General features: G+C 42.6%; 1 protein-coding gene across 1 annotated transcript in view; it reads right to left on the reverse strand.

Moving 5' to 3' along the window:
- qsox2 (quiescin Q6 sulfhydryl oxidase 2) overlaps window positions 1-24,576 on the reverse strand; it is an 85,412-nt gene extending 60,836 nt beyond the window's left edge. Inside the window, exon 1 of the mRNA XM_045708129.1 lies at window positions 24,208-24,576. Within this exon, the coding sequence (XP_045564085.1) occupies window positions 24,208-24,481 (274 nt within the window). The 5' untranslated portion in view covers window positions 24,482-24,576. The remainder of the gene's footprint in view (window positions 1-24,207) is intronic.
- Between the last annotated feature and the right edge of the window lie 3,263 nt (window positions 24,577-27,839).

Consider the following 27,839-nt stretch of genomic DNA (forward strand, 5'->3'; position numbering starts at 1 on the left):
AAAATGTATTTTTGATACTGTCGCAAAGCTAACTAAAAAGCAGCATTCCCCAAGAGAGGATGGCTTTCACTTCAGCAGTAATGAATTCATGAACTTCTTTGAGGAAAAGATAATGATCATTAGAAAGCAAATTACGGACTCCTCTTTAAATCTGCGTATTCCTCCAAAGCTCCATTGTCCTGAGTCTGTACAACTCTGCCAGGACCTAGGATCAAGAGAGACACTAAAGTGTTTTAGTACCATATCTCTTGACACAATTATGAAAATAATCATGGCCTCTAAACCTTCAAGCTGCATACTGGACCCTATCCCAACTAAACTACTGAAAGAGCTGCTTCCTGTGCTTGGCCCTCCTATGTTGAACATAATAAACGGCTCTCTATCCACCGGATGTGTACCAAACTCACTAAAAGTGGCAGTAATAAAGCCTCTCTTGAAAAAGCCAAATCTTGACCCAGAAATTATTTTTTTTAAACTATCGGCCTATATCGAATCTTACACCCTCTCAAAAAAATGTGAAAAAGCTGTTGCGCAGCAACTCACTGCCTTCCTGAAGACAAACTATGTAGCACTGAGACTGCACTTGTGAAGGTGGTAAATTACCTTTTAACCTCTTATGGCTAAGGGGCAGTATTTTCACGGCTGGATAAAAAACATACCCGATTTAATCTGGTTACTAATCCTACCCAGTAACTAGAATATGCATATACTTATTATATATGGATAGAAAACACCCTAAAGTTTCTAAAACTGTTTGAATGGTGTCTGTGAGTATAACAGAACTCAAATGGCAGGTCAAAACCTGAGAGATTCCTTTACAGGAAGTGGCCTGTCTGACCATTTCTGGAACTTCTTTGCCATCTCTATCTTTTACTAAGGATCTCTGCTCTAACGTGACACTTCCTACGTCGTCCATAGGCGCTCAGAGCCCGGGAAAAACCTGAATGTCGTCATCCCAGCCCCAGGCTGAAACACATTATCGCCTTTCTCAAGTGGCCGATCAAGGGACTGTGGGCTTAGGCGCGTGACCTGGCCGCCCCCGTCTTTGTGATTTTTTCCTCTGTTTGCCGAAAAGGAGATTCCCGGTCGGAATACTATCACTTTTCTACGAGAAAAATGGCATAAAAATTGATTTTAAACAGCGGTTGACATGCTTCGAAGTACGGTAATGGAATATTTAGAATTTTTTTGTCACGAATTGCGCCATGCGCGCGACCCTTCTTTACCATTTCGGATAGTGTCTGGAACGCACGAACAAAACGCCGCTATTCGGATATAACGATGGATTATTTTGGCCCAAACCAACATTTGTTATTGAAGTAGCAGTCCTGGGAGTGCATTCTGACGAAGACAACAAAAGGTAATCAAACTTTTATAATAGTAAATCTGATATTGGTGAGTGCTAAACTTGCCGGGTGTCTAAATAGCTAGCCCGTGATGGCTGGGCTATGTACTTAGAATATTGCAAAATGTGCTTTCACCAAAAAGCTATTTAAAAAAAAATCGGACATAGAGTGCATAGAGGAGTTCTGTATCTATAATTCTTAAAATAATTGTTATGCTTTTGTGAACGTTTATCGTGAGTAATTTAGTAAATTATTAGCAAATTCCTCCGGAAGTTTGCGGGGGGTATGCTAGTTCTGAACGTCACATGCTAATGTAAAAAGCTGTTTTTTGATATAAATATGAACTTGATTGAACAAAACATGCATGTATTGTATAACATAATGTCCTAGGTGTGTCATCTGATGAAGATCAAAGGTTAGTGCTGCATTTAGCTGTCTTCTGGGTTTTTGTGACATTATATGCTAGCTTGAAAAATGGGTGTCTGATTATTTCTGGCTTGGTACTCTGCTGACATAATCTAATGTTTTGCTTTAAAGCCTTTTTGAAATCGGACAGTGTGGTTAGATAAAGGAGAGTCTTGTCTTTAAAATGCTGTGAAATAGTCATATGTTTGAAAAATGGAAGTTTTTGTATTTTTGAGGAATTTGTAATTCGCGCCACGCCTATCATTGGATATTGGAGCAGGTGTTCCGCTAGCGGAACGTCTAGATGTAAGAGGTTAATGATGTCAGACCGAGGCTCTGCATCTGTCCTCGTGCTCCTAGATCGTAGTGCTGCTTTTCATACCATCGATCACCACATTCTTTTGGAGAGATTGGAAACCCAAATTGGTCTACATGGACAAGTTCTGGCCTGGTTTAGATCTTATCTGTCGGAAAGATATCAGTTTGTCTCTGTGAATGGTTTGTCCTCTGAAAAATCAACTGTAAATTGATCATATTACTCCAGTGCTAGCCTCCCTACACTGGCTTCCTGTTAAGGCAAGGGCTGATTTCAAGGTTTTACTGCTAACCTACAAAGCATTACATGGGCTTGCTCCTACCTATCTTTCCGATTTGGTCTTGCCGTACATACCTGCACGTACGCTACGGTCACAAGACGCGGGCCTCCTAATTGTCCCTAGAATTTTTAAACAAACATCTGGAGGCAGGGCTTTCTCCTATAGAGCTCCATTTTTATGGAATGGTCTGCCTACCCATGTGAGAGACGCAGACTCAGTCTCAACCTTTAAGTCTTTACTGAAGACTTATCTCTTCAGTAGGTCCTATGATTAAGTGTAGTCTGGCCCAGGGGTGTGAAGGTAAACGGAAAGGCTGGAGCAACAAACCGCCCTTGCCGTCTCTGCCTGGCCGGTTTCCCCTCTTCCCACTGGGATTCTCTGCCTCTACCCCTGAGTCACTGGCTTACTGGTGTTCTTCCATGCCGTCCCTGGGAGGGGTGCGTCACTTGAGTGGGTTGAGTCACTGACATGGTCTTCCTGTCTGGGTTGGCGCCCCCCCTTGGGTTGTGCCGTGGCGGAGATCTTTGTGGGCTATACTCAGCCTTGTCCCGGGATGGTATGTTGGTGGTTGGAGATATCCCACCAGTGGTGTGGAGGCTGTGCTTTGGCAAAGTGAGTGGGGTTATATCCTACCTGTTTGGCTCTGTTAGGGGGTTTCATCGGATGGGGCCACAGTGTCTCCTGACCCCTCCTGTCTCAGCCTCCAGTATTTATGCGTCGGGGGGCTAGGGTCTCTCTCTCTACCTCTCTCTACCTGAGCCCTAGGACCATGCCGCAGGACTACCTGGCTTGATGACTCCTTGCTGTCCCCAGTTCACCTAGCCGTGCTGCTGCTCCAGTGCGCTCGCGCGTCACCCTTCGGATAGTGACCTAAACGCATGAACAAAACGGAGCTATTTGAATATAACTATGGATTATTTGGAACCAAAACAACATTTGTTGTTGAAGTAGAAGTCCTGGGAGTGCATTCTGATGAAGAACAGCAAAGGTAATCCAATTTTTGTAATTGTAATTCTGAGTTTAGGTTGTCCCAAACTTGGTGGGTGTCAAAATAGCTAGCCGTGGTGGCTCAGCTATGTACTCAGAATATTGCAAAATGTGCTTTCGCCGAAAAGCTATTTTAAAATCGGACATAGCTATTGCATAAAGGAGTTCTGTATCTATAATTCTTAAAATAATTGTTATGTATTTTGTCAATGTTTATCATGAGTAATTTAGTAAATTCACCGGAAGTTTTCAGTGCGTATGCTAGTTCTGAACATCACATGCTAATGTAAAAAGCTGGTTTTTGATATAAATATGAACTTGATTGAACAAAACATGCATGTATTGTATAACATAATGTCCTAGGAGTGTCATCTGATGAAGATCAAAGGTTAGTGCTGCATTTAGCTGTGGTTTGGGTTTATGTGACATATATGCTTGCTTGGAAAATGGCTGTGTGATTATTTGTGTCTATGTACTCTCCTAACATAATCTAATGTTTTGCTTTCGCTGTAAAGCCTTTTTGAAATCGGACAATGTGGTTAGATTAACGAGAGTCTTATCTTTAAAATGGTGTAAAATAGTTGATTGTTTGAGAAAATTGAATTGTGGTATTTTAGTTGGTTTTGTATTTCGAGCCGTGCGATGCCATTGGCTGTTGGCTAGGGGTTCCACAGGCGGAATGGGGTTCCGCTAGCGGAACGTCTGTCCTCAACAGGTTAACTTACCTAATTTGCACACACTGTATATAGACTTCTTCTATTGTGTTATAGACAGTATGTTTGTTTATTCCATGTGTAACTCTGTGTTGTTTGTGACGCACTGCTTTGCTTTATCTTGGCCAGGTCGCAGTTGTAAATAAGAACTTGTTCAACTAGCCTACCTGGTTATTAAATAAATTACTATAACCACAGTATTTTATTTTAATGCAGTCAATATTTTTCCAGCCTTCCCGTTCTCATTGTCAGAGTGATAACACTGTATGGAAAGTGCACAACCTATGCTACACTTGTGAGAAACAAGTTTTGGTTAATTTCATTCCATTTACGAGTTGTCAATTTAGTCATTGTCTTTTGTTTAGAGCACAGAAGAAAATGTGAAGTGCTGGTACCCAGCTCTGGTGAGATCCTGCCCAAGTCTGGTGAGCTCCTCCCTTGCGCAAATAGCCTATAGTTGTGTCTGTCCCGAGCTCACTGGTGCAGGGAACTGCAGGGCCCAGAATGTTTCATACAATGTTGCAAGTTCACCAGCACAAGCTTTGGGCTGGATCCAATTTTCTACCTGCAGGCTGCAATGTTTTATTTGTTGGCTTAATGTAGGTTATTTTTATGTAGTTGGCTATGGCAACATAAGTTACTTTTTAGGTTTGTATAATTTTTATTTAATTGATCGAATTTTGATCAACCACATGATTGCGATATGAAGACATTATAAATTAAATGAAACTGTTTACATTAGCATCACTAACGGCTATACAAAGTGGTAGATGCGCACCACACACAGACAGGGGCATAGTTGTTGCCTCTTCAGAAAGTTGCAGGAAATACGAATCAACAATATATTCTGTTCATGTCTTATGATAAACTTGGGCAAATTAATACATTTTCAATACAGTTACTGATTCCCTACTAATTCCCCTACTACCATTTTATATTGCGAATTCCGTTTTAATGCCTGGATTCCGTAAGGGCCCTAATTCTGATTTTTGGACCAGAATGAGGCTCTCCACTACCTATGATGATTCACCATCTTCATAAAATGTTTTCATAATTTATCTGCAGCAACTCAACAAAAATCCTAGGCCTACCAGTAGCCTATGCAAATTAGTGAGGCAAATTAAAGGCTCTCACCTCAGTGCTGTGCTGTTAGGGAGATAGAAGCCTGTCTCTAATAAGCACCTATTGTGTTCAGTGATTTAAGCAAATAAAAAAAGCCTGGTAAGCTGATCAGGATGGCTAACATGTTCCATCTGAAATGGTTGGCTACACTGACTGACACACACTTTAGCGTCACTGTCTGCCAAGCCCCGGCATCCTAAAAAAGGAAACCATTGGTACCAACGCAATACCATGGACATATAATCACGTTGCATAATTTTAGAATGGCAAAAGGATGTAGAAGATCGACTTTATTCCATCAGTTCAACACCTTTTATAAACTAGTCAACACTTGCTGTTCAGTTGTCAATCAAAGCACAGTAAATAGCCTATGCGCCACAACTCTACGTGGTTGGCTATGTGAAAACACACGAAAGAAAATAAAATCTTCCAGAAAACAATAATTAGGCTAAGTGGATTTCGACTCATTGTTCCCACTTACATTACATGGGACCTGCAAATTCAAAAGTATCATGCTCTCTCCCTCCTCTGTGTAACGAAATTTGACCACAACCAACCACTGCGCACACCGGAAAGCGGGACTGACAGCAGACTGAATTTCCCTGCCATCAATTGCTTTGTGAGTGACAGGCACCTATACTATCAATAAATCACTAAAATATGCACATTGTTCATTTTAGCGGAAGAGGGCTCGACGGACTAGCAAATTGAAAAGTAGCCTAGTTAAGATGAAGTGGAAAAAGTAGCCGGCTGAAACTGAGTCTGTAACCGGCTGATTAGCCAACAGGCCGGCATAATGGAAAAAAGTTAAAGGACAGGCAAAATAGATTGTTGGTGGAGGAAGCAACAGAATGATTATTTAAATTGTGCCTGAAGGCAATACAAAACAACTGTTGGTTACCCCCCCCCCAACTGTATGGAAAGAAAAAAAAGAAAAGGCTGTGCCTGGAGCCAGTGGTGTCCATGGGCTGTTCCAATTCTCCATCTTCCTACGATCCTTAATGTGTCTCGGCTCATGAGGAGAAATGCAAGCCCATGGGTCAATAGGAAACAATGAGCCTGAATGACCCCCATTGAGAGAGTAACAGCTGGTAGGCGGCCATTCACGAGCCAGCTAGCCGACAGCATGTGCCAACAAAGAGAGGTATAATGTATTAAACAGCTCTCTGATGTGATCCTTCCTCGTCTTCGCAAGAACTCAGTCTGCCTCCCTAAAAAACATGCAATTCGGCAGAATGCTTCTTAGTGAGAATTTAGGCCAACATTATCAATCTTGTCTATTGTATACATCTTAGTGCTGAGCGAATAACGGGAAAAAATGAAAAATATGCACATCCAACTTATCAGGTGCAGGATAGACAAACATTTTAAATAAAAAAGTAATGTCTGCAACTCTGGTATGGTGATTTAATCAGACGCACAAAGAAGACAACATTTCGTCCTGACGAAGATACAACTCGGACCGAAACCTGACGAGGATCCAACTTGGATCGAAACATTGTCTTTTTTGTCCGTCTGATTAAAATAAGTAATATGTGCAAAACCGGTTCATACTTCCTGATGTGACGAGCATAATACTATAGCTAAACTGCTGCTTGTTGGAGAGAATAAAAGGAAACTACTGGAAAATGAAAGAATTGGCTAGGTGGTTACAGAGGACAAACGAGATTTAGAAAAAAAGGTAGGCCCACCCTGCCCCTGTATCTACTACTAGGATAAAGCATTTCCAAGAAAATGTAAGCATTGAAACCAATGACTGTATATTAATGGAAAAAGCCATCAATCAGGTGATACCATTCATTCCTATGTAAAGACTCATCAACGCATTGAAGCCAAATTAAGGACTTCCACTAGTTACCACAACATCAAAATTGTCTACATCATAAAAATGTATGAAAAGAAAAATGTGCTTTTTGGTCTTAATTTAAGTTTAGGCGGGTTAAGCATAATGTTAACCGTGTGGTTAAGGTTAGGGTTAAGTTTAAAATCCGATTTTAAAAGGCAAAATTGTACAAACAGGCATTTGAGGCTGTGGTAAATAATGTTTGTGATGAACCTAGTATGGCTGGGCGGCCAGCTCTTGGAAGAGTCTTGGTGGTTCCAAACGTCTTCCATTTAAGAATGATGGAGGCAACTGTGTTCTTGGGGACCTTCAATGCTGCAGACATTTTTTGGTACCCTTCCCCAGATCTGTGCCTCAAAATAATCCTGTCTCTGAGCTCCATGGAAAATTCCTTGGACCTCATGGCTTGGCTTTTGCTCTGACATGCACTGTCAACTGTGGGACATTATATAGACAGGTGTGCGCCTTTCCAAATCACATCCTATCAATTGAATTTACCACAGTCGGACTCCAATCAAGTTGTAGAAAGATCTCAAGGATGATCAGAGGAAACAGGATGCACCTGAGCTCAATCTTGAGTCTCATAGCAAAAGGGTCTGAATACTTATGTAAATAAGGTACAGTGGCAAGAAAAAGTATGTGAACCTTTTTGAATTACCTGGATTTCTGCATAAATTGGTCATAACATTTGATCTGATCTTCATCTAAGTCACAACAATAGACAAACAGTGTGCATAAACTAATAAACACACAAATTATTGTATTTGTCTTTCTATATTAATACATAATTCACAGTATAGGTTGGAAAAAGTATGTGAACCCTTAGGCTAATGACTTCTCGAAAAGCTAATTGGAGTCAGGAGTCAGCTAACCTGGAGTACAATCATTGAGACGAGATTGGAGATGTTGGTTAGAGCTGCCTTGCCCTATAAATAACACTCACAATTTTGAGTTCGCTATTCACACGAAGCATTGCCTGATGTGAACCATGCCTTGAACAAAAGAGATCTCAGAAGATTTAAGATTAAGAATTGTTGACTTGCATAATGCTGGAAAGGGTTACAAAAGTATCTCTAAAAGCCTTGATGTTCATCAGTCCACGGCAAGACAAACTGTCTATAAATGGAGAAAGTTCAGCACTGTTGCTACTCTCGAGGAGTGGCTGTCCTGCAAAGATGCTCATTGAGGTTAAGAAAAATTCTCGTGTCAGCTCAAGATTTACAGAAATCTCTGCAACATGCAGAGATTACGTATCTGACAACGTATCTGACAACGTGAACAACGTATCTGATACGTTGTTTACGTATCTGACAAGTCTACGATACGTAAACAAGAATGGTGTTCATGGGAGGACACCACAGAAAAAGCCACTGCCGTCCAAAAAAAACATTGCTACACATCTGAAGTTTACAAAAGTGCACCTGGATGTTATACAGCGTTACTAGCAAAATATTCTGTGGACAGATGAAACTACAGTTGAGTTGTTTAGAAGGAACACACTACACTATGTGTAGAGAAAAAAAAATGGCACAGCACACCAACATCAAAATGTCATCCCAACTGTAAAGTATGGTGGAGGGAGCATCATGGTTTGGGCTTGCTTTGCTGCCTCAGGGCCTGGACAGCTTGCTATCATTGATGGAAAAATGAATTCAAGTTTATCAAGACATTTTGCAAGAGAATGTTTGGCAATCTGTCCGCCAATTGAAGGTCAACAGAAGTTGGGTGATGCAACAGGACAACGACCCAAAACACAGAAGGACCTCAAGATCTTGTCACGGTAGCTCTGTGCATTCAAATTGCAATTGATAAAATGCAATTGCGTTCATTGTCCGTTGCTCATGCCTGCCCATACCATAACCCCACCTGTCTGCAGTTCTGAGGTCGGTTGGACTTACTGCCAAACACCTTACATGTTTTACCAAGACTTTACATGTTGCATTTATATTTTTGTTAAGTGTAGATAAATGCAAAAAAAATAAATAAAAAAAATACAGCCTTGTTCTAAAAATACCTCTATTTTTTCATTTGTAAAAAAAAAAAAATCAAAAAATAAAGAATCATGCAAGTTCGTGAAAAGTAAAAGAAAAAGTCAAATGCCCATCCCTACTAGAGCACATGGGCAAAGAGCTATTGAATTTAAGGGATTTTTTATAAATATAGGGTACTAGCCAAAAGTTGACACATACTCATTCCAGGGTTGTCCTTTATTTTTACCATTTTCTGCAACTGTAGAATAACAGTGAAGACATCAAAAGTATGAAATAAAACATTTGGAATCATGTAGTAACCAAAAAAAATGTTAAACAAAATATTTTAAATTTGAGGTTCTTCAAAGTAGCCACCCTTTGCTTTGATGACAGCTTTGCACACTCTTAGCATTTTCTCAACCAGCTTCCATGAGGTAGTCACCTGGAATGCTTTTCCAACAGTCTTGAAGAAGTTCCCACATATGGAAGGTGTGACGCAATTGCAGAGCCTCCAGAGGCATGCAGATACCAACACAAGTTCCGTACCGCATCGCCATGCACCTCCCAAATGTTGTAACAATGCTGAGGGCTCTGTATAGCTTCTCCGCATTGACATAATTGGTTGACGGTAGGTGGGGGTGGTACATCTTGTATAAACAAACTACCTTCCTTTTCAACAGCTCTGCACTGCTCAGCAAAGCGCAAGAAGTATGAATGCCCTGCCTTCTGCTGAGGCCGTACACCGTATGGCCAATGTAGATGTCACCAGTCGTACATTTACCATTAACCTCTTACATCTAGACGTTCCGCTAGCGGAACACCTGCTCCAATATCCAATGATAGGCGTGGCACGAATTACAAATTCCTCAAAAATACAAAAACTTCAATTTTTCAAACATATGACTATTTCACAGCATTTTAAAGACAAGACTTTCCTTTATCTAACCACACTGTCCGATTTCAAAAAGGCTTTACAGCGAAAGCAAAACATTAGATTATGTCAGCAGAGTACCCAGCCAGAAATAATCAGACACCCATTTTTCAAGCTAGCATATAATGTCACAAAAACCCAGAAGACAGCTAAATGCAGCACTAACCTTTGATGATCTTCATCAGATGACACACCTAGGACATTGTTATACAATACATGCATGTTTTGTTCAATCAAGTTCATATTTATATCAAAAAACAGCTTTTTACATTAGCATGTGACGTTCAGAACTAGCATCCCCCCGCAAACTTCCGGGGAATTTGCTAACAATTTACTAAATTACTCACGATGAACGTTCACAAAAAACATAATTATTTTAAGAATTATAGATAGAGAACTCCTTTGTGCAATCGAGGTGTCCGATTTTAAAATAGCTTTTCGGTGAAAGCACATTTTGCAATATTCTGAGTACATAGCCCAGCCATCACGGCTAGCTATTTAGACACCCACCAAGTTTAGCCCTGACCAGACTCCGATTTACTATTACAAAAGTTTGATTACCTTTTGTTGTCTTCGTCAGAATGCACTCCCAGGACTGCTACTTCAATAACAAATGTTGGTTTGGTTCAAAATAATCCATTGTTACATCCAAATAGCGGCGTTTTGTTTGTGCGTTCAAGACACTATCCGAAGTGTAAATAAGGGTCACGAGCATGGCGCAATTCGTGACAAAAGATTTCGAAATATTCCATTACCGTACTACGAAGCATGTCAACCGCTGTTTAAAATCAATTTTTATGCCATTTTTCTCGTAAAAAAGCGATAATATTCCGACCGGGAATCTGCGTTTAGGTAAACAGACGAAAGAAAATAAAGCATGGGGTCGACTCGGGCACGAGCCTGAGTCTCACAGTACTGTGACCAGCCACTACCCAAACGCGCTACTTGTTTTCAGCCAGAGCCTGCAAAGCCACGATTCAGCTTTTTGCCGCCTTCTGAGAGCCCATGGGAGCCGTAGGACGTGTCACGTAACAGCAGAGATCCCCTGTAATGGATAGAGATAATCAAGAAGGGCAAGAAATTGTCAGACAGGGCACTTCCTGCATGGAATCTTCTCAGGTTTTGGCCTGCCAAATGAGTTCTGTTATACTCACAGACACCATTCAAACAGTTTTAGAAACTTTGGAGTGTTTTCTGTCCAAATCTACTAAGTATATGCATATGCACCCCACCAAACAAACACAGACAATCATAATTCAACCCGCCAGGCGCGACACGAAACTCAGAAATAATTCACTCCAATATGTCCCATAAACATCACAAATGGTCCTTTTGTTTGATTAATTCCGTCGTTATATATCCAAAATGTCTATATATTTGGTGCGTTTGATCCAGAAAAACACTGGTTCCAACTCGCGCAACATGACTACAAAATATCTCATAAGTTACCTGTAATCTTTGTCTAAACATTTCAAGCAACTTTCCTAATAGAACTTCAGGTATTTTTTTATGTAAATAATCGATAAAACTTAAGACGGGATAAACTGCGTTCAATACCAGAGGAAAACAAAGTGGAGCGTGCTTTCAGGTCACGCGCCTCAACCACAACAGTACACTTCAGTCGACCCTCGTTCTGAACAGGGCTACTTCTTCATTACACAAAGGAAAAACATCAACCAATTTCTAAAGACTGACATCCAGTGGAAACGATAAGAACTGCAAGCAACTGCCTCAGCATTCTAGATTCCCATTGAAAACCCATTGAAAAGAGAGACCTAAAAAAAAGAAATCCTGGATGGTTTGTCCTCGGCGTTTCGCCTGCCAAATAAGTTCTGTTATACTCACAGATATCATTCAAACAGTTTTCTATCTAAATATACTAATAATATGCATATCCTAGCTTCCGGACGTGAAAATATCACCCCCCTAGCCTAGAGAAGTTAAGTTTTGGTTGACATTTGAGATAGCAAGAAATGGTAGTTCTGCTAAGCTTATAAAAATGTACCTCTTCAAATGACTTTAGGACCATCGACTGTCCGAGCCCCCCAGGAGGTATCCCATCCACCAGAACCAGCGAGTCCGGATCAGTCTGATTCTCTGTGCTCTGAGTCAGAGGGGGACCAGCTTGAGTTAGGCTATACCTTCCAAGTGTTGAAAAGTACATAACTCCCATTTATAACACTGCACTAATCCATCAAATTCTCACAGTAAAGTGTAACCTGTGTGTTTGCTTGTTTAAGTCTCTGTCTTAAACAAGCAAACTCTGTCCTTGTTCCCTTTAACTCTGCTCCTGTTCTCCAGGAGCTAGGGGATCTGCCCAACACCTGATGTCCTCCATTACCAACCACACGCCAACCTTTCATTACATCATCTACAGCCACTGTTGTCGTCATGATCTGCTAAGAAAGTTATCTTGCTCTATCATACTGAGCACATAATATGTGAGATACAAAGATTAACTAAAAACACTAGCACTGCATACACTCAGAACAAAAAGAGCAGTATTGCCTGGACTTTGCAGTCTCACTCTTCAAGTCCCCCTTCTGAGACTGGCTGCCTGTTGAGAACAAGTGACACGCACACAGCAACCACCTCCTCTATATTCCACACAGTAGAATTCAGTATTTCAGTCCATGATTGCCATGTGAGTGCACAACAAATCTGTGAAAAGTTAATGACACAACTGTGCCTAAAACTATCAAAGTTTGTGTTAAAATCTTAAATATAACAAGGTTGGTTTTCGCAACTGTTTCACAAGGTTTTCATTACTGTAAGTTGTATGGTATTTATTTGATCCACATACATATACACATACACATTGATATATATATCAATCTCTCAAAAAATAAAGGGAACACTTAAACACATCCTAGATCTAAATGAAAGAAATAATCTTATTAAATTATTTTTTCTTTATATAGTTGAATGTGCTGACAACAAAAATCACGCAAAAATAATCAATGGAAATCCAATTTATCAACCCATGGAGGTCTGGATTTGGAGTCACACTCAAAATTAAAGTGGAAAACCACACTACAGGCTGATCCAACTTTGATGTAATGTCCTTAAAACAAGTCAAAATGAGGCTCAGTAGTGTGTGTGGCCTCCACGTGCCTGTATGACCTCCCTACAACGCCTGGGCATGCTCCTGATGAGGTGGCGGATGGTCTCCTGAGGGATGTCCTCCCAGACCTGGACTAAAGCATCCACCAACTCCTGGACAGTCTGTGGTGCAATGTGGCGTTGGTGGATGGAGCGAGACATGATGTCCCAGATGTGCTCAATTGGATTCAGGTCTGGGGAACGGGCGGGCCAGTCCATAGCATCAATGCCTTCCTCTTGCAGGAACTGCTGACACACTCCAGCCACATGAGGTCTAGCATTGTCTTGCATTAGGAGGAACCCAGGGCCAACCGCACCAGCATATGGTCTCACAAGGGGTCTGAGGATCTCATCTCGGTACCTAATGGCAGTCAGGCTACCTCTGGCGAGCACATGGAGGGCTGTGCGGGCCCCCAAAGAAATGCCACCCCACACCATGACTGACCCGCCGCCAAACCGGTCATGCTGGAGGATGTTGCAGGCAGCAGTACGTTCTCCACGGCGTCTCCAGACTCTGTCACGTCTGTCACATGTGCTCAGTGTGAACCTGCTTTCATCTGTGAAGAGCACAGGGCGCCAGTGGTGAATTTGCCAATCTTGGTGTTCTCTGGCAAATGCCAAACGTCCTGCACGGTGTTGGGCTATAAGCACAACCCCCACCTGTGGACGTCGGGCCCTCATACCACCCTCATGGAGTCTGTTTCTGACCGTTTGAGCAGACACATGCGCATTTGTGGCCTGCTGGAGGTCATTTTGCAGGGCTCTGGCAGTGCTCCTCCTGCTCCTCCTTGCACAAAGGCGGAGGTAGCGGTCCTGCTGCTGGGTTGTTGCCCTCCTACGGCCTCCTCCACGTCTCCTGATGTACTGGCCTGTCTCCTGGTAGCGCCTCCATGCTCTGGACACTACGCTGACAGACACAGCAAACCTTCTTGCTACAGCTCGCATTGATGTGCCATCCTGGATGAGCTGCACTACCTGAGCCACTTGTGTGGGTTGTAGACTCCGTCTCATGCTACCACTAGAGTGAAAGCACCGCCAGCATTCAAAAGTGACCAAAACATCAGCCAGGAAGCATAGGAACTGAGAAGTGGTCTGTGGTCACCACCTGCAGAACCACTCCTTTATTGGGGGTGTCTTGCTAATTGCCTATAATTTCCACCTGTTGTCTATTCCATTTGCACAACAGCATGTGACATTTATTGTCAATCAGTGTTGCTTCCTAAGTGGACAGTTTGATTTCACAGAAGTGTGATTGACTTGGAGTTACATTGTGTTGTTTAAGTGTTCCCTTTATTTTTTGGAGCAGTGTATATTCAACCACAAGGGTGTACTAATGAGCTATGCGAAATAGAAAAAAATAAATCATAGAGGACTACTGAAATGAAATTATTTCAATGTAGATAAGGGAACGGCACTTTTTAATTATATTTTATTCAAACTAAAACATTAAGGTCAGTCAATACGAAACATTTCAAGAACGTTGAAAGTTAACTGCAGTCGCAAAAACCATAAAGCGCTATGATGAAACTGGCTCTTATGAGGACCGCCACAGGAAAGGAAGACCCAGAGTAAACTCTGCTGCGAGGATACGTTCATTAGAGAGTGAGCAGCCTCGAAAATTGATCCCAAATAAATGCTTCACAGAGTTCAAGTCTCAACATCTACTGTTCAGAGGAGACTATGTGAAATCAGGCTTCCATGGTCGAATTGCTGCAAAGAAACCACAACAAAGGACACCAATAATAAGAGACTTGCTTGGGCCAAGAAACACGAGCAATGGACATTAGACCGGTGGAAATATGTCCATTGGTCTGATGAGTCCAAACTTGAGATTTTTAGTTCCAACCGCCGTGTCTTTGTGAGACGCAGAGTAGGTGAATGGATGATCTCCGCATGTGTGGTTCCTGCCGTGAAACATGGAGAAGGTGGTGTGATGGTGTTGGGGTGCTTTGCTGGTGACACGGTCGTGACTTATTTAGAATTCAAGGCACACTTAACCAGCATGGCTACCACAGCATTCTGCGGCGATCTGGTTTGTGCTTAGTGGGACTATCATTTGTTTTTCAACAGGACAATGACCCAAAATACACCTCCAGGCTGTGTAAGGGTTTTTTTGACCAGGGAGAGTTGATGGACATTGCTGCATCAGATGACCTGGCCTCCACAATCACCCAACCTCAACCCAATTGAGATGGTTTGGGACAACAAAGTGAAGGAAAAGCAGCCAGCAAGTGCTCTGCATGTGGGAACTCCTTCAAGACTGTTTAGATTTTTTTAACACTTTTTGGGTTACTGCATGATTCCATATGTGTTATTTCATAGTGTTGATGTCACTATTATTCTACAATGTAGAAAATAGTAAAAACAAAGAAAAACTCTTGAATGAGTAGGTATGTCCAAACATTTGACTGGTACTGTACATGGATGAGTATCTGAGAATGGCCTGAAGGGATGTAATTGTAAATTATGTAAATAATGCTGCTGTTGTCTTCTCAAGGCCAGATCGTGTGACTTATCTTTAGCCACCCAGCACATAGCAACAAAGATGAGAACAGAGAGCTTTACACTTAATGCTGGAACTGTGTGTGCGTCCGAGAGTTTAGACACCTTGTTCTTGTGTAAAAAAACAAAACCATCAAAAATATTGTGGAAAATTTTTTTTTACTGGTGTAAAAACAAACATTGCAATGTTCAAAACATTGCTCTGCATTACTGATAGAGCTCTGTGTGTGCCTACAAGATACTGTTTTATGGTGCTTATTTTAAAACATTGGCTCTATTTTAAACAATGTTTGACCATTTTGAAGAGTGTGCAACTGAAGGGATTTGAAGTGTCAATGGCTCCATTTACCGGGTGGGGTCTACAATGCAGTCTCCCCAAACAAATTCCCGAATAGAACTGATTGTCACAGGGAATGCCATAAGATGACTGACTTACAATGGTCATACAAGTTAAGGTGATTGAAAATGACTGTCATAAAAAAAACATTTACCAACAAGAAATAACATATTTACTAAAACTAATTTACAAAATCTTTTTACACAACAGTCAGTCACTGTTTTAATCTTAAGGATTTGGGCAGAGCTGAACAGGAACAGTGTAGGACAGTAGAAGGTGGGTTTGAAGGGCTAATATTGGATCATACTCGTCTATGTCCTTCGACATCAAGTGACCCTTAGTATTTGGTCATCAAGCAGCACTGGGTCTGAAGTTCAAATGTATGCAGATGATACAGTGATATATGTGCATGCAAAGAGCAAACAACAAGCTGCACAAGAACTCACTACTGTAATGGTCCAGGTTACAAAGTGGCTCAGTGACTCGTGTTTGCATCTCAATGTGAAAAAAACAGTTTGCATGTTCTTCACAAAGAGGGCAACAGATGCTACTGAGCCAGATGTCTATGTGTCAGGGGAGAAGCTCCAGGTGGTATCTGATTTTAAGTACCTTGGAATCATACTTGATTCCAACCTCTCTTTTAAAAAGCATGTGAAAAAGGTAATTCAAATAACCAAATTCAACCTAGCTAATTTCCGATTTATACAAAATTGTTTGACCACAGAGGTAGCAAAACTGTATTTCAAATCGATGATACTCCCCCACTTAACATACTGCTTGACTAGTTGGACCCAAGCTTGCTATACAACATTAAAACCTATTCAGTCTGTCTACAAACAGGCTCTCAAAGTGCTCGATAGAAAGCCCAATAGCCATCATCACTGTTACATCCTCAGAAAGCATGAGCTCCTGAGTTGGGAAAATCTTGTGCAATACACCGACGCATGTCTTGTATTCAAGATCCTAAATGGCCTGGCTCCCCCTCCACTCAGTATTTTTGTAAAACAGAAAACCCAAACATATGGCAGCAGATCCACAAGGTCTGCCATGAGAGGTGACTGTATAGTTCCCTTAAGGAAAAGCACCTTTAGTAAATCTGCTTTCTCTGTGAGAGCTTCCCATGTCTGGAATACACTGCCATCAGACACACATAACTGCACCACATATCACACTTTCACAAAATGCATGAAGACATGGCTAAAGGTCAATCAGACTTGTGAACATAATCCCTAGCTGTGTATTGCCGCTTTCCATGTTAGTCTGTAGCTTGTGAGGTGTGGAAACACTGTTGTTTTTATGGATTTTGTCTTGTTGCTTTTTGTTCTATGTTGCTCTGTCTGTATGCTACATCTTGCTTGTCCTATGTTACTCTGCGTGTGCTCACTGTTCAATGATTGTCTATATTGTAATTGTTTTTAATAACCTGCCCAGGGACTGCGGTTGAAAATTAGCCGGCTGGCTAAAACCGGCACTTTTACTGAAACATTGATTAATGTGCACTGTCCCTGTAAAAATAAAATAAACTCAACAATAAACTCAACAGTTGGTAACAGTCCCTGCCAAGGTGAGTGGAACTGTTGTTTCCCAGATGTGGTACTCCTTGACTCTTCTGATGGCTCTCTCAACCAGAATCCTCAGACGAGCTATGGCCTGCATACTTTCAGTGTCCTCATTGCTGTTCTCTTCAACGGGGGAATGATTAGCTTTGCCCCAAAAAAAAATCAGCCAGCATCCTCTCAATGGTTCGGTGTAGAGCTCAGAGACAAAGGTAACTGCTCCACATGGGGCAATCTTGATTAGCCCCTTGAAGGTGTTAGTGTTCTTATAAAAGGAGAATATCTCAGATTGAAGAGTAAGGATGTTGAATTCTCACATCTTATTTCTGTGCAGTCAATGATAACTGACGTCTGGACTGTGCTGTTGGTACTTGTCAGGCATCATCACCATCGCATGCTCTCTGGTCATCCAAATAGGCAATGAACCCAGGACTCGGAAAAGATAGTTGGCCCACATGATGACTACACGGCTGACAGTAGACACTTATTCTAGAGATGTCAGACAAGACCTTCACTTTCAATCCTAAAGCTAAATGGCAGCAATAAAGGAAGAACTTGTCAATGATTTGCAACTTGCGGTTAGGACTGGGGTTGGTTTGTTTCCAGTCCAGTTAGTAGTCCCATTCTCTGTCCATTGGACCAGCTTAGATGCAGTGAAAATCTCCAACTGGAAATGGGTATAGAATCAAAAATCTTGATCAGAAGCACAGAATCTGTTGACTTGTAACTGAGGGGAGTGGCTTATTCTCAGTTTCTGGACTTGATGTTCGAGCTCCCTGATCCTTTCTGCTGCAGCATCCAGTGCACCTGTTGTTAAAAGTGACTTGACTAGATTACCCTGATTTAGATCATATTTTATTTATGTTTGGATATTGTTCATAATGACTACATCAGGGACAATGGTAAAATCAATAGATGACCCCATTAAAGCCTAAGCACTGTGGATAAGTAGGAGGGTAAACACTAATGAAAATGACACTATTCTTGTAAAATAGGTAGATAAACTCTTTCCCCAAAAAATAAAAATATGGGTAGCTGACTTTACTTGAGTTACACAATGCCCAAACCGGACACGCGTGTGCGCAAATTGATTTTGTCCCCCCACACCAAACATGACAAGCAGGTTGAAATATCAAAACAAACTCTGAACCAATTATATTAATTTGGGGACAGGTCAAAAAGCATTCATTTGTGCTATTTAGCTAGCTAGCTTGCTGTTAATTGTCGGAGTAGAGGACCTTGTGCGTTTCAGGTAAAATAACAACTCATTGTTTATATTCGGACAAATTTGCTAGCTAATTTGTCCGAATATAAACAATGAGTTGTTATTTTACCTGAAACGCACAAGGTCCTCTACTCCGACAATTAATCCACACATAAAATGGTCAACCGAATCGTTTCATGTCATCTCGCCTCCTTCCAGGTTTCTTTTACATGGCGATTGGCAACTAACTAATAATGTGCATTACCACAACCGACCTCAGTTCATCTTTCACTCACTCACGTGGGTATATGTTGCTAAAATCCAATAAGATGGCACATGGGTATATGCTTCTAAAAACCAATGAGCAAATGGGAGAGGCAGGACTTGCAGCGCGTTCTGCATCACAAATAGAATCAACTTCTATTTTAGCACCTGACAACGCAGACACTCGTTGGCGCGCACGAGCAGTGTGGGTGCAATGATTGAATAACATGTACGAGTACATTTATTTTGCAACGCTCGGGCACGCGATGCGACCAGTGTGGGCAGCATGTTAGGCTAATCACTGGTCTACCTTTAATAGAACTAGTGTAACGTTAGCCTAGCTCCTATTTTCATAATGTTTGAATGTTGCTAGTAATGGCAGCATCCTTTACATAGCTGATGTGTATTGACATAGAATTACATTAATATTATAATGCTGAATGTTAGACATAGAACGCAATGTGTATGTACACGGAGGAGTCGTCGTGTAGTTGTAGTCTGCTGCTGCAATCTCTAGAAAGACATCCTCGTCCAGCTCTTCATCAGAAGAAGGGATGGGATGAATATCATCTCCGAAATGAGCTCATCCTTTCATAAACTGATTCCCATTGTGGCAGATCTTCCCCCCAGTTATTCCAATGAAACCGGGACAGGACAACTCTGATCTTCAGCAGTTTGCGACCAGTCGCACTAGTGTAGTCCATTTTGTTGAAATGTAGGCTACATATGAAGGTGGTACCACAGAGTATTAAATGTAGGGCATTAAACTCTTTTCACAGCATGAACCAATTTTTTGCGCTCTTCCAAGTTTCTTGGAAATGCATGGAAACCTATGTACGGCTGCTTTTGCTTGATATTAGTACAGAGAAGTAAGCAACAAAAACACTGATTTAGCCTCCGCCATTGTTGATTGTACTCAGTAACCAAGGAAGGGACTGGAATTATTCATACCCAACAAAGGATGCTTCCACATTCCAAAACACAGAAGTATGATAAAAGCCTTTAAAACAACACAATGTAACTCCAAGTCAATCACACTTCTGTGAAATCAAACTGTCCACTTAGGAAGCAACACTGATTGACAATAAATGTCACATGCTGTTGTGCAAATGGAATAGACAACAGGTGGAAATTATAGGCAATTAGCAAGACACCTCCAATAAAGGAGTGGTTCTGCAGGTGGTGACCATTTACATTACATTTACATTTAAGTCATTCAGCAGACGCTCTTATCCAGAGCGACTTACAAATTGGTGCATTCACCTTATGATATCCAGTGGAACAACCACTTTACAATAGTGCATCTAAATCTTTTAAGGGGGGGGGGTTAGAAGGATTACTTTATCCTATCCTAGGTATTCCTTAAAGAGGTGGGGTTTCAGGTGTCTCCGGAAGGTGGTGATTGACTCCGCTGTCCTGGCGTCGTGAGGGAGCTTGTTCCACCATTGGGGTGCCAGAGCAGCGAACAGTTTTGACTGGGCTGAGCGGGAACTGTGCTTCCTCAGAGGTAGGGGGGCCAGCAGGCCAGAGGTGGATGAACGCAGTGCCCTTGTTTGGGTGTAGGGCCTGATCAGAGCCTGAAGGTATGGAGGTGCCGATCCCTTCACAGCTCCGTAGGCAATCACCATGGTCTTGTAGCGGATGCGAGCTTCAACTGGAAGCCAGTGGAGAGAGCGGAGGAGCGGGGTGACGTGAGAGAACTTGGGAAGGTTGAACACCAGACGGGCTGCGGCGTTCTGGATGAGTTGTAGGGGTTTAATGGCACAGGCAGGGAGCCCAGCCAACAGCGAGTTGCAGTAATCCAGACGGGAGATGACAAGTGCATGGATTAGGACCTGCGCCGCTTCCTGTGTGAGGCAGGGTCGTACTCTGCGAATGTTGTAGAGCATGAACCTACAGGATCGGGTCACCGCCTTGATGTTAGTGGAGAACGACAGGGTGTTGTCCAGGATCACGCCAAGGTTCTTAGCACTCTGGGAGGAGGACACAAGGGAGTTGTCAACCGTGATGGCGAGATCATGGAACGGGCAGTCCTTCCCCGGGAGGAAGAGCAGCTCCGTCTTGCCGAGGTTCAGCTTGAGGTGGTGATCCATCATCCACACTGATATGTCTGACAGACATGCAGAGATGCGATTCGCCGCCTGGTTATCAGAAGGGGGAAAGGAGAAGATTAATTGTGTGTCGTCTGCATAGCAATGATAGGAGAGACCATGTGAGGATATGACAGAGCCAAGTGACTTGGTGTATAGCGAGAATAGGAGAGGGCCTAGAACAGAGCCCTGGGGGACACCAGTGGTGAGAGCGCATGGTGGGGAGACAGATTCTCACCACGCCACCTGGTAGGAGCGACCTGTCAGGTAGGACGCAATCCAAGCGTGGGCCGCGCTTGTGTGACCACAGACCACTTCTCAGTTCCTATGCTTCCTGGCTGATGTTTTGGTCACTTTTGAATGCTGGCGGTGCTTTCACTCTAGTGGTAGCATGAGACGGAGTCTACAACCCACACAAGTGGCTCAGGTAGTGCAGCTCATCCAGGATGGTACATCAATGCGAACTGTGGCAAGAAGGTTTGCTGTGTCTGTCAGCGTAGTGTCCAGAGCATGGAGGCGCTACCAGGAGACAGGCCAGTACATCAGGAGACGTGGAGGAGACCGTAGGAGGGCAACAACCCAGCAGCAGGACCGCTACCTCCGCCTTTGTGCAAGGAGGAGCAGGAGGAGCACTGCCAGAGCCCTGCAAAATGACCTCCAGCAGGCCACAAATGCGCATGTGTCTGCTCAAACGGTCAGAAACAGACTCCATGAGGGTGGTATGAGGGCCCGACGTCCACAGGTGGGGGTTGTGCTTACAGCCCAACTCCGTGCAGGACGTTTGGCATTTGCCAGAGAACACCAAGATTGGCAAATTCGCCACTGGCGCCCTGTCCTCTTCACAGATGAAAGCAGGTTCACACTGAGCACATGTGACAGAGTCTGGAGACGCCGTGGAGAACGTACTGCTGCCTGCAACATCCTCCAGCATGACCGGTTTGGCGGTGGGTCAGTCATGGTGTGGGGTGGCATTTCTTTGGGGGCCCGCACAGCCCTCCATGTGCTCGCCAGAGGTAGCCTGACTGCCATTAGGTACCGAGATGAGATCCTCAGACCCCTTGTGAGACCATATGCTGGTGCGGTTGGCCCTGGGTTCCTCCTAATGCAAGACAATGCTAGACCTCATGTGGCTGGAGTGTGTCAGCAGTTCCTGCAAGAGGAAGGCATTGATGCTATGGACTGGCCCGCCCGTTCCCCAGACCTGAATCCAATTGAGCACATCTGGGACATCATGTCTCGCTCCATCCACCAACGCCATGTTGCACCACAGACTGTCCAGGAGTTGGCGGATGCCACCTCCTGACGCCACCTCATCAGGAGCATGCCCAGGCTGTAGGGAGGTCATACAGGCACGTGGAGGCCACACACACTAGTGAGCCTCATTTTGACTTGTTTTAAGGACATTACATCAGACTTGGATCAGCCTGTAGTGTGGTTTTCCACTTTAATTTTGAGTGTGACTCCAAATCCAGACCTCCATGGGTTGATAAATTGGATTTCCATTGATTATTTTTGTGTGATTTTGTTGTCAACACATTCAACTATGTAAAGAAAAAAGTATTTAATAAGATTATTTCATTCATTCAGATCTAGGATGTGTTATTTTAGTGTTCCCTTTATTTTTTTGAGCAGTGTATTTAGCCGAAGTCCAACAAATTAATTGCTTTAAATAATTATGACATGTTAAGAAAATGATGAGCAATGTAAAAGTAATGACTTTCCAAATAAGCTACACGTTATGTTGGCAGACAATTTGTTAGGTACGTTATCCTTACGCATCATTAGAGCAGTATGTGCCTGTATGTTAGCTAGCTACCTAATGTTAGTTGCCTGCTAATACATCAAACTTGCCAGTATATTAATGATATGCTATTCAACTAACTACCCAACGTTTATTGACTTGATTATTCACGTCATTCTTTGCTTAGCTAAGTGGTACAGTTGTTGTGCGTTCTCAATGGACATTGTTAATGAAGGGTTCGTAAATTCGCTCTGGATATCTACACCAATTTCAGAGCACTCTTGTCTGAGTGTGCCAGAACGCAGAATAACTGATTAATTTATGAAAGCTCAACACCCGTTGAATATGGCCGGTGTCAGTAAACATCTGCAAAAAAGCGTAATTAAATTGGTGCCAGCAGCAGTTACAGACACCAACGCTATGGACAACATGAAAACAGCTTAATCAGCTCTGCTAGGGAGAGTAAAATGGTCAGAGCGAGGAGTTCTCTCACTTGTGTCTGGAAGTAGCTAACAAGCTAGCCAACATTAGCCAGTGGACTTGACTGCAGTTGTGAGGTCAGAACGCTCAGATCAACCCGACTCCTCGACCAGTGTCCAATGTGCACTCTGAATTTACAAAGCGCCAAGAGAGCACTCTGGCAGTACAAATTGAATTTATAAACACACCCGTAGTCTTAAGATGTCTAGCTAGTAATTTGTTATGCTAACAAACTAGCAAGAGGTTGCATAACAACAGCATCAACTTCCAGTAGACAAGCGAAGAGCTAGTACGCTCAACTGAAAGGTTACCATTCGTTTACAGTATACTAAAATTAACGAATAGTGTATAGTATCATATACTCATAAAGTGTGCAGTATACAGTATGTTATTATTGGTATTCAAACAACTTTAGTGAGGTTGCCAAGTCACGTGGTGGAAGAGCTATTGCCATTTGAATATTGTGATCATGCACTTTGTTGACTGTCCATAACTAGTGTCAGTGCGCAAGGCTGTCTGAAAATAAGACCTGTGCAATGTTGTACAGCTTTTTTCCTTCATAAAAGAGCCTTATCCGGTGTATGTAACGTTAGCGCAAATCGTTCGCGACCTATTGAAGTTTACGGTCCGAATATTCGGCAAATATCTCATCTCAAACCAACTTTAACCACGGTGTTAAACCGTACCATATGTTGACGGACTAGAAGAGCCGATGAGGGGAAAAAACATCGAGATCCAAATAGCTAGCTAAGAAAACATGCACGAAATTGATAACATTATGACTAAGCTTGCCGTTGTTATTTGTAATGTTAGCTAACTAGTGTATCACTTAATCCAAACTCAATTAAGGTAGCTACTAAACTAGCTAGTTATCAACCAGCTAACAATATTAGCCAGCTAACGTTGTTAGCTATCTGCTAAGAAGATAGCAGAAATACAACAGGGAAAGATCATTTAGAAAAGGCTAGCAAACCTTTTATGTGACCGTGCTAGCTAGCTAAATATCCGTAAGACTCACCTTTTACATCGCCAGCTAGTGCCTTCCAGGTAGGAGAGTACTGGATGCAGTGACCACACCACGATGAGTAAAACTGGACCAGCCAAGCGGTGGAAGAGTTGAGCAAAGTCTGCTCGACAGTCGCGCTTGTCAGTATAACCACCGAGTCCTCCTCAGAATACAGCCGAGTGGTTAGAGACGGATTAAATAGAAACACAAAAATAATGCTCGTTTTGAACAATAAAAAACCTGTTTTTCGGAGCGAAGGGCAGTCGTCTACACACAGAGTCGCCATATCGTAAAGACAATGTGGAGATGGAAAGCGAGAGGCTACGGACACGCCTGGTGGCAAAATTGATGACGTATGTCGAGTGGATACGAACGGATTCGGTTCAGTCAAAGATTTGTTCAACTGAACCAAGATAGACCACAGCCTGTCATTTCCAATGGGAACGAATGAGTCATAGTGGGCAGAACAACCACGAGCTAGCGAGATCCTATTGGCGCGTTCTAGCAGACATCTGCATATTTCCGTTAGGGAACGCCTCCTCTGTGAAGTGCGCGTGTGCAATAACCCAATTCGCATTTGCACTCATTATAAACAACGCGATTTAAAACAAATAACAGATTGTAGCGAATATAAAACTGTATTGATATCAAATGTTTCATCGATGAGAAAATGTGCAGAATGTCAGCCAAAATCCATCTCGTTCCTGCTTCTCCCACTGCCGGCCAGTGGGCTTCCTCTCGCAAAGCGGATGATTTATACATCCGATAAAATAATCTGTCTCGTGGTTCTATCTGTGGTTCAGCTGTCCCAATGAGCCTTTCCCAGCTAGCTAGTTTATTGTGGCTAGAATCTTCAGCGAGACTGGGAAATTTGTCTGCGGAAGTTGGGACTTGGAAGTGTTCAAAGTGTTTCCGTTTTTATCCGAGTGAATTTTCGTTGTTGTTTTGGGATTTTCTTTACAAAAACATTTAAAAGTCAATGCCGTAGTTGTACATTTTCGGTGCAATAAATGTGCTTCAGCGGTCACCCTGGTCTGATATTGGATACACTATCTCGCTACCTTCCACTAACGCTTCGATCACACCAACAATGACCCGCAGCATCGTCTGGATATGTGTGCAACAAAAGTTCATAAACCACCTGCTACCATTTCTGTCAAGCGGCCTGCGCATACAGTTTGAATAATATATTCCATAAATCCAACACAGAACGCACGTCAACTGCCTCTGCAACGCAAAGCTGCAAGGCAAATGCAGCGTTCCATTGGAAGTTAATGTACTTCTGTTGTACATTTACATTACATTTAAGTCATTTAGCAGACGCTCTTATCCAGAGCGACTTACAAATTGGTGCATTCACCTTATGATATCCAGTGGAACAACCACTTTACAATAGTGCATCTAAATCTTTTAGGGGGGGGATTACTTTATCCTATCCTAGGTATTCCTTAAAGAGGTGGGGTTTCAGGTGTCTCCGGAAGGTGGTGATTGACTCCGCTGTCCTGGCGTCGTGAGGGAGCTTGTTCCACCATTGGGGTGCCAGAGCAGCGAACAGTTTTGACTGGGCTGAGCGGGAACTGTGCTTCCTCAGAGGTAGGGGGGCCAGCAGGCCAGAGGTGGATGAACGCAGTGCCCTTGTTTGGGTGTAGGGTTGTACCAAAGTGCAAAAACATTGTAGGTGTAATCGAGGCATAACATGCTGACCACATCGCCTGCAATTTGCGCACAAGCGTTGTAAAATAAATGTACACATACCTGTTATTCAATCACACCTGTTACACATACCTGCTCACGTGCATGCTAAAATATAATTGACTGCATCACTTCCAATCCCCCATATATATTTAGCAAATATATATATTTATATACATACAGTGGGGGGAAAAAGTATCTGATCCCCTGCTGATTCTGTACGTTTGCCCACTTACAAAGAAATGATCAGTCTATAATTTTAATGGTAGGTTTATTTGAACAGTGAGAGACAGAATAACAACAAAAAAATCCAGAAAAACGCATGTCAAAAATGTTATGAAATGATTTGCATTTTAATGAGGGAAATAAGTATTTGACCCCTCTGCAAAACATGACTTAGTACTTGGTGGCAAAACCCTTATTGGCAATCACAGAGGTCAGACGTTTCTTGTAGTTGGCCACCAGGTTTGCACACATCTCAGGAGGGGTTTTGTCCCACTCCTCTTTGCAGATCTTCTCCAAGTCATTAAGGTTTCGAGGCTGACGTTTGGCAACTCGAACCTTCAGCTCCCTCCACAGATTGTCTATGGGATTAAGGTCTGGAGACTGGCTAGGCCACTCCAGGACCTTAATGTGCTTCTTCTTGAGCCACTCTTTTGTTGCCTTGGCCGTGTGTTTTGGGTCATTGTCATGCTGGAATACCCATCCACGACCCATTTTCAATGCCCTGGCTGAGGAAAGGAGGTTCTCACCCAAGATTTGACAGTACATGGCCCCGCCAAATGATGCGATGAAGTTGTCCTGTCCCCTTAGCAGAAAAAATCCCCCAAAGCATAATGTTTCCACCTCCATGTTTGACGGTGGAGATGGTGTTCTTGGGATCATAGGCAGCATTCCTCCTGTCTCCAAACACGGCGAGTTGAGTTGATGCCAAAGAGCTCCATTTTGGTCTCATCTGACCACAACACTTTCACCAGTTGTCCTCTGAATCATTCAGATGTTCATTGGCAAACTTTAGACGGGCATGAATATGTATTCTTGAGCAGGGGGACCTTGCGGGCGCTGCAGGATTTCAGTCCTTCACGGCGTAGTGTGTTACCAATTATTTTCTTGGTGACTATGGTCCCAGCTGCCTTGAGATCATTGACAAGATCCTCCCGTGTAGTTCTGTGCTGATTCCTCGCCGTTCTCATGATCATTACAACCCCACGAGGTGAGATCTTGCATGGAGCCCCAGGCTGAGGGATATTGACAGTTCTTTTGTGTTTCTTCCGTTTGCGAATAATCGCACCAAATGTTGTCACCTTCTCACCAAGCTGCTTGGCGATGGTCTTGTAGCCCATTCCAGCCTTGTGTAGGTCTACAATCTTGTCCCTGACATCCTTGGAGAGCTCTTTGGTCTTGGCCATGGTGGAGAGTTTGGAATCTGATTGATTGCTTCTGTGGACAGGTGTCTTTTTTACAGGTAACAAGCTGTGGTTAGGAGCACTCCCTTTAAGAGTGTGCTCCTAATCTCAGCTCGTTACCTGTATAAAAGACACCTGGGAGCTAGAAATCTTTCTGATTGAGAGGGGGTCAAATACTTATTTTCCTCATTAAAATGCAATTCAATTTATAACATTTTTGACATGCGTTTTTCTGGATATTTGTGTTGTTATTCTGTCTCTCACTGTTCAAATAAACCTACCATTAAAATTATAGACTGATCCTTTCTTTATCAGTGGAAAAACATACAAAATCAGCAGGGGATCAAATACTTTTTCCCCCCAATGTATACATACATACACAGACCTGTATTTCCATCTCATACATACTATATACATTTTATGGACACAGTCTATTTTACAATAGTTTTATTTTGTTTGTTTTTAACTCTTGTCCTTCTTCTACCGTCAAACTCTCCCATATATGTATGATATCCATCCGGTTTGATTTCTATTTGCCATATATTT

The sequence above is a fragment of the Salmo salar genome, chromosome ssa26 (assembly GCF_905237065.1).
Source record: "Salmo salar chromosome ssa26, Ssal_v3.1, whole genome shotgun sequence".
Classification (NCBI taxonomy): domain Eukaryota; kingdom Metazoa; phylum Chordata; class Actinopteri; order Salmoniformes; family Salmonidae; genus Salmo; species Salmo salar.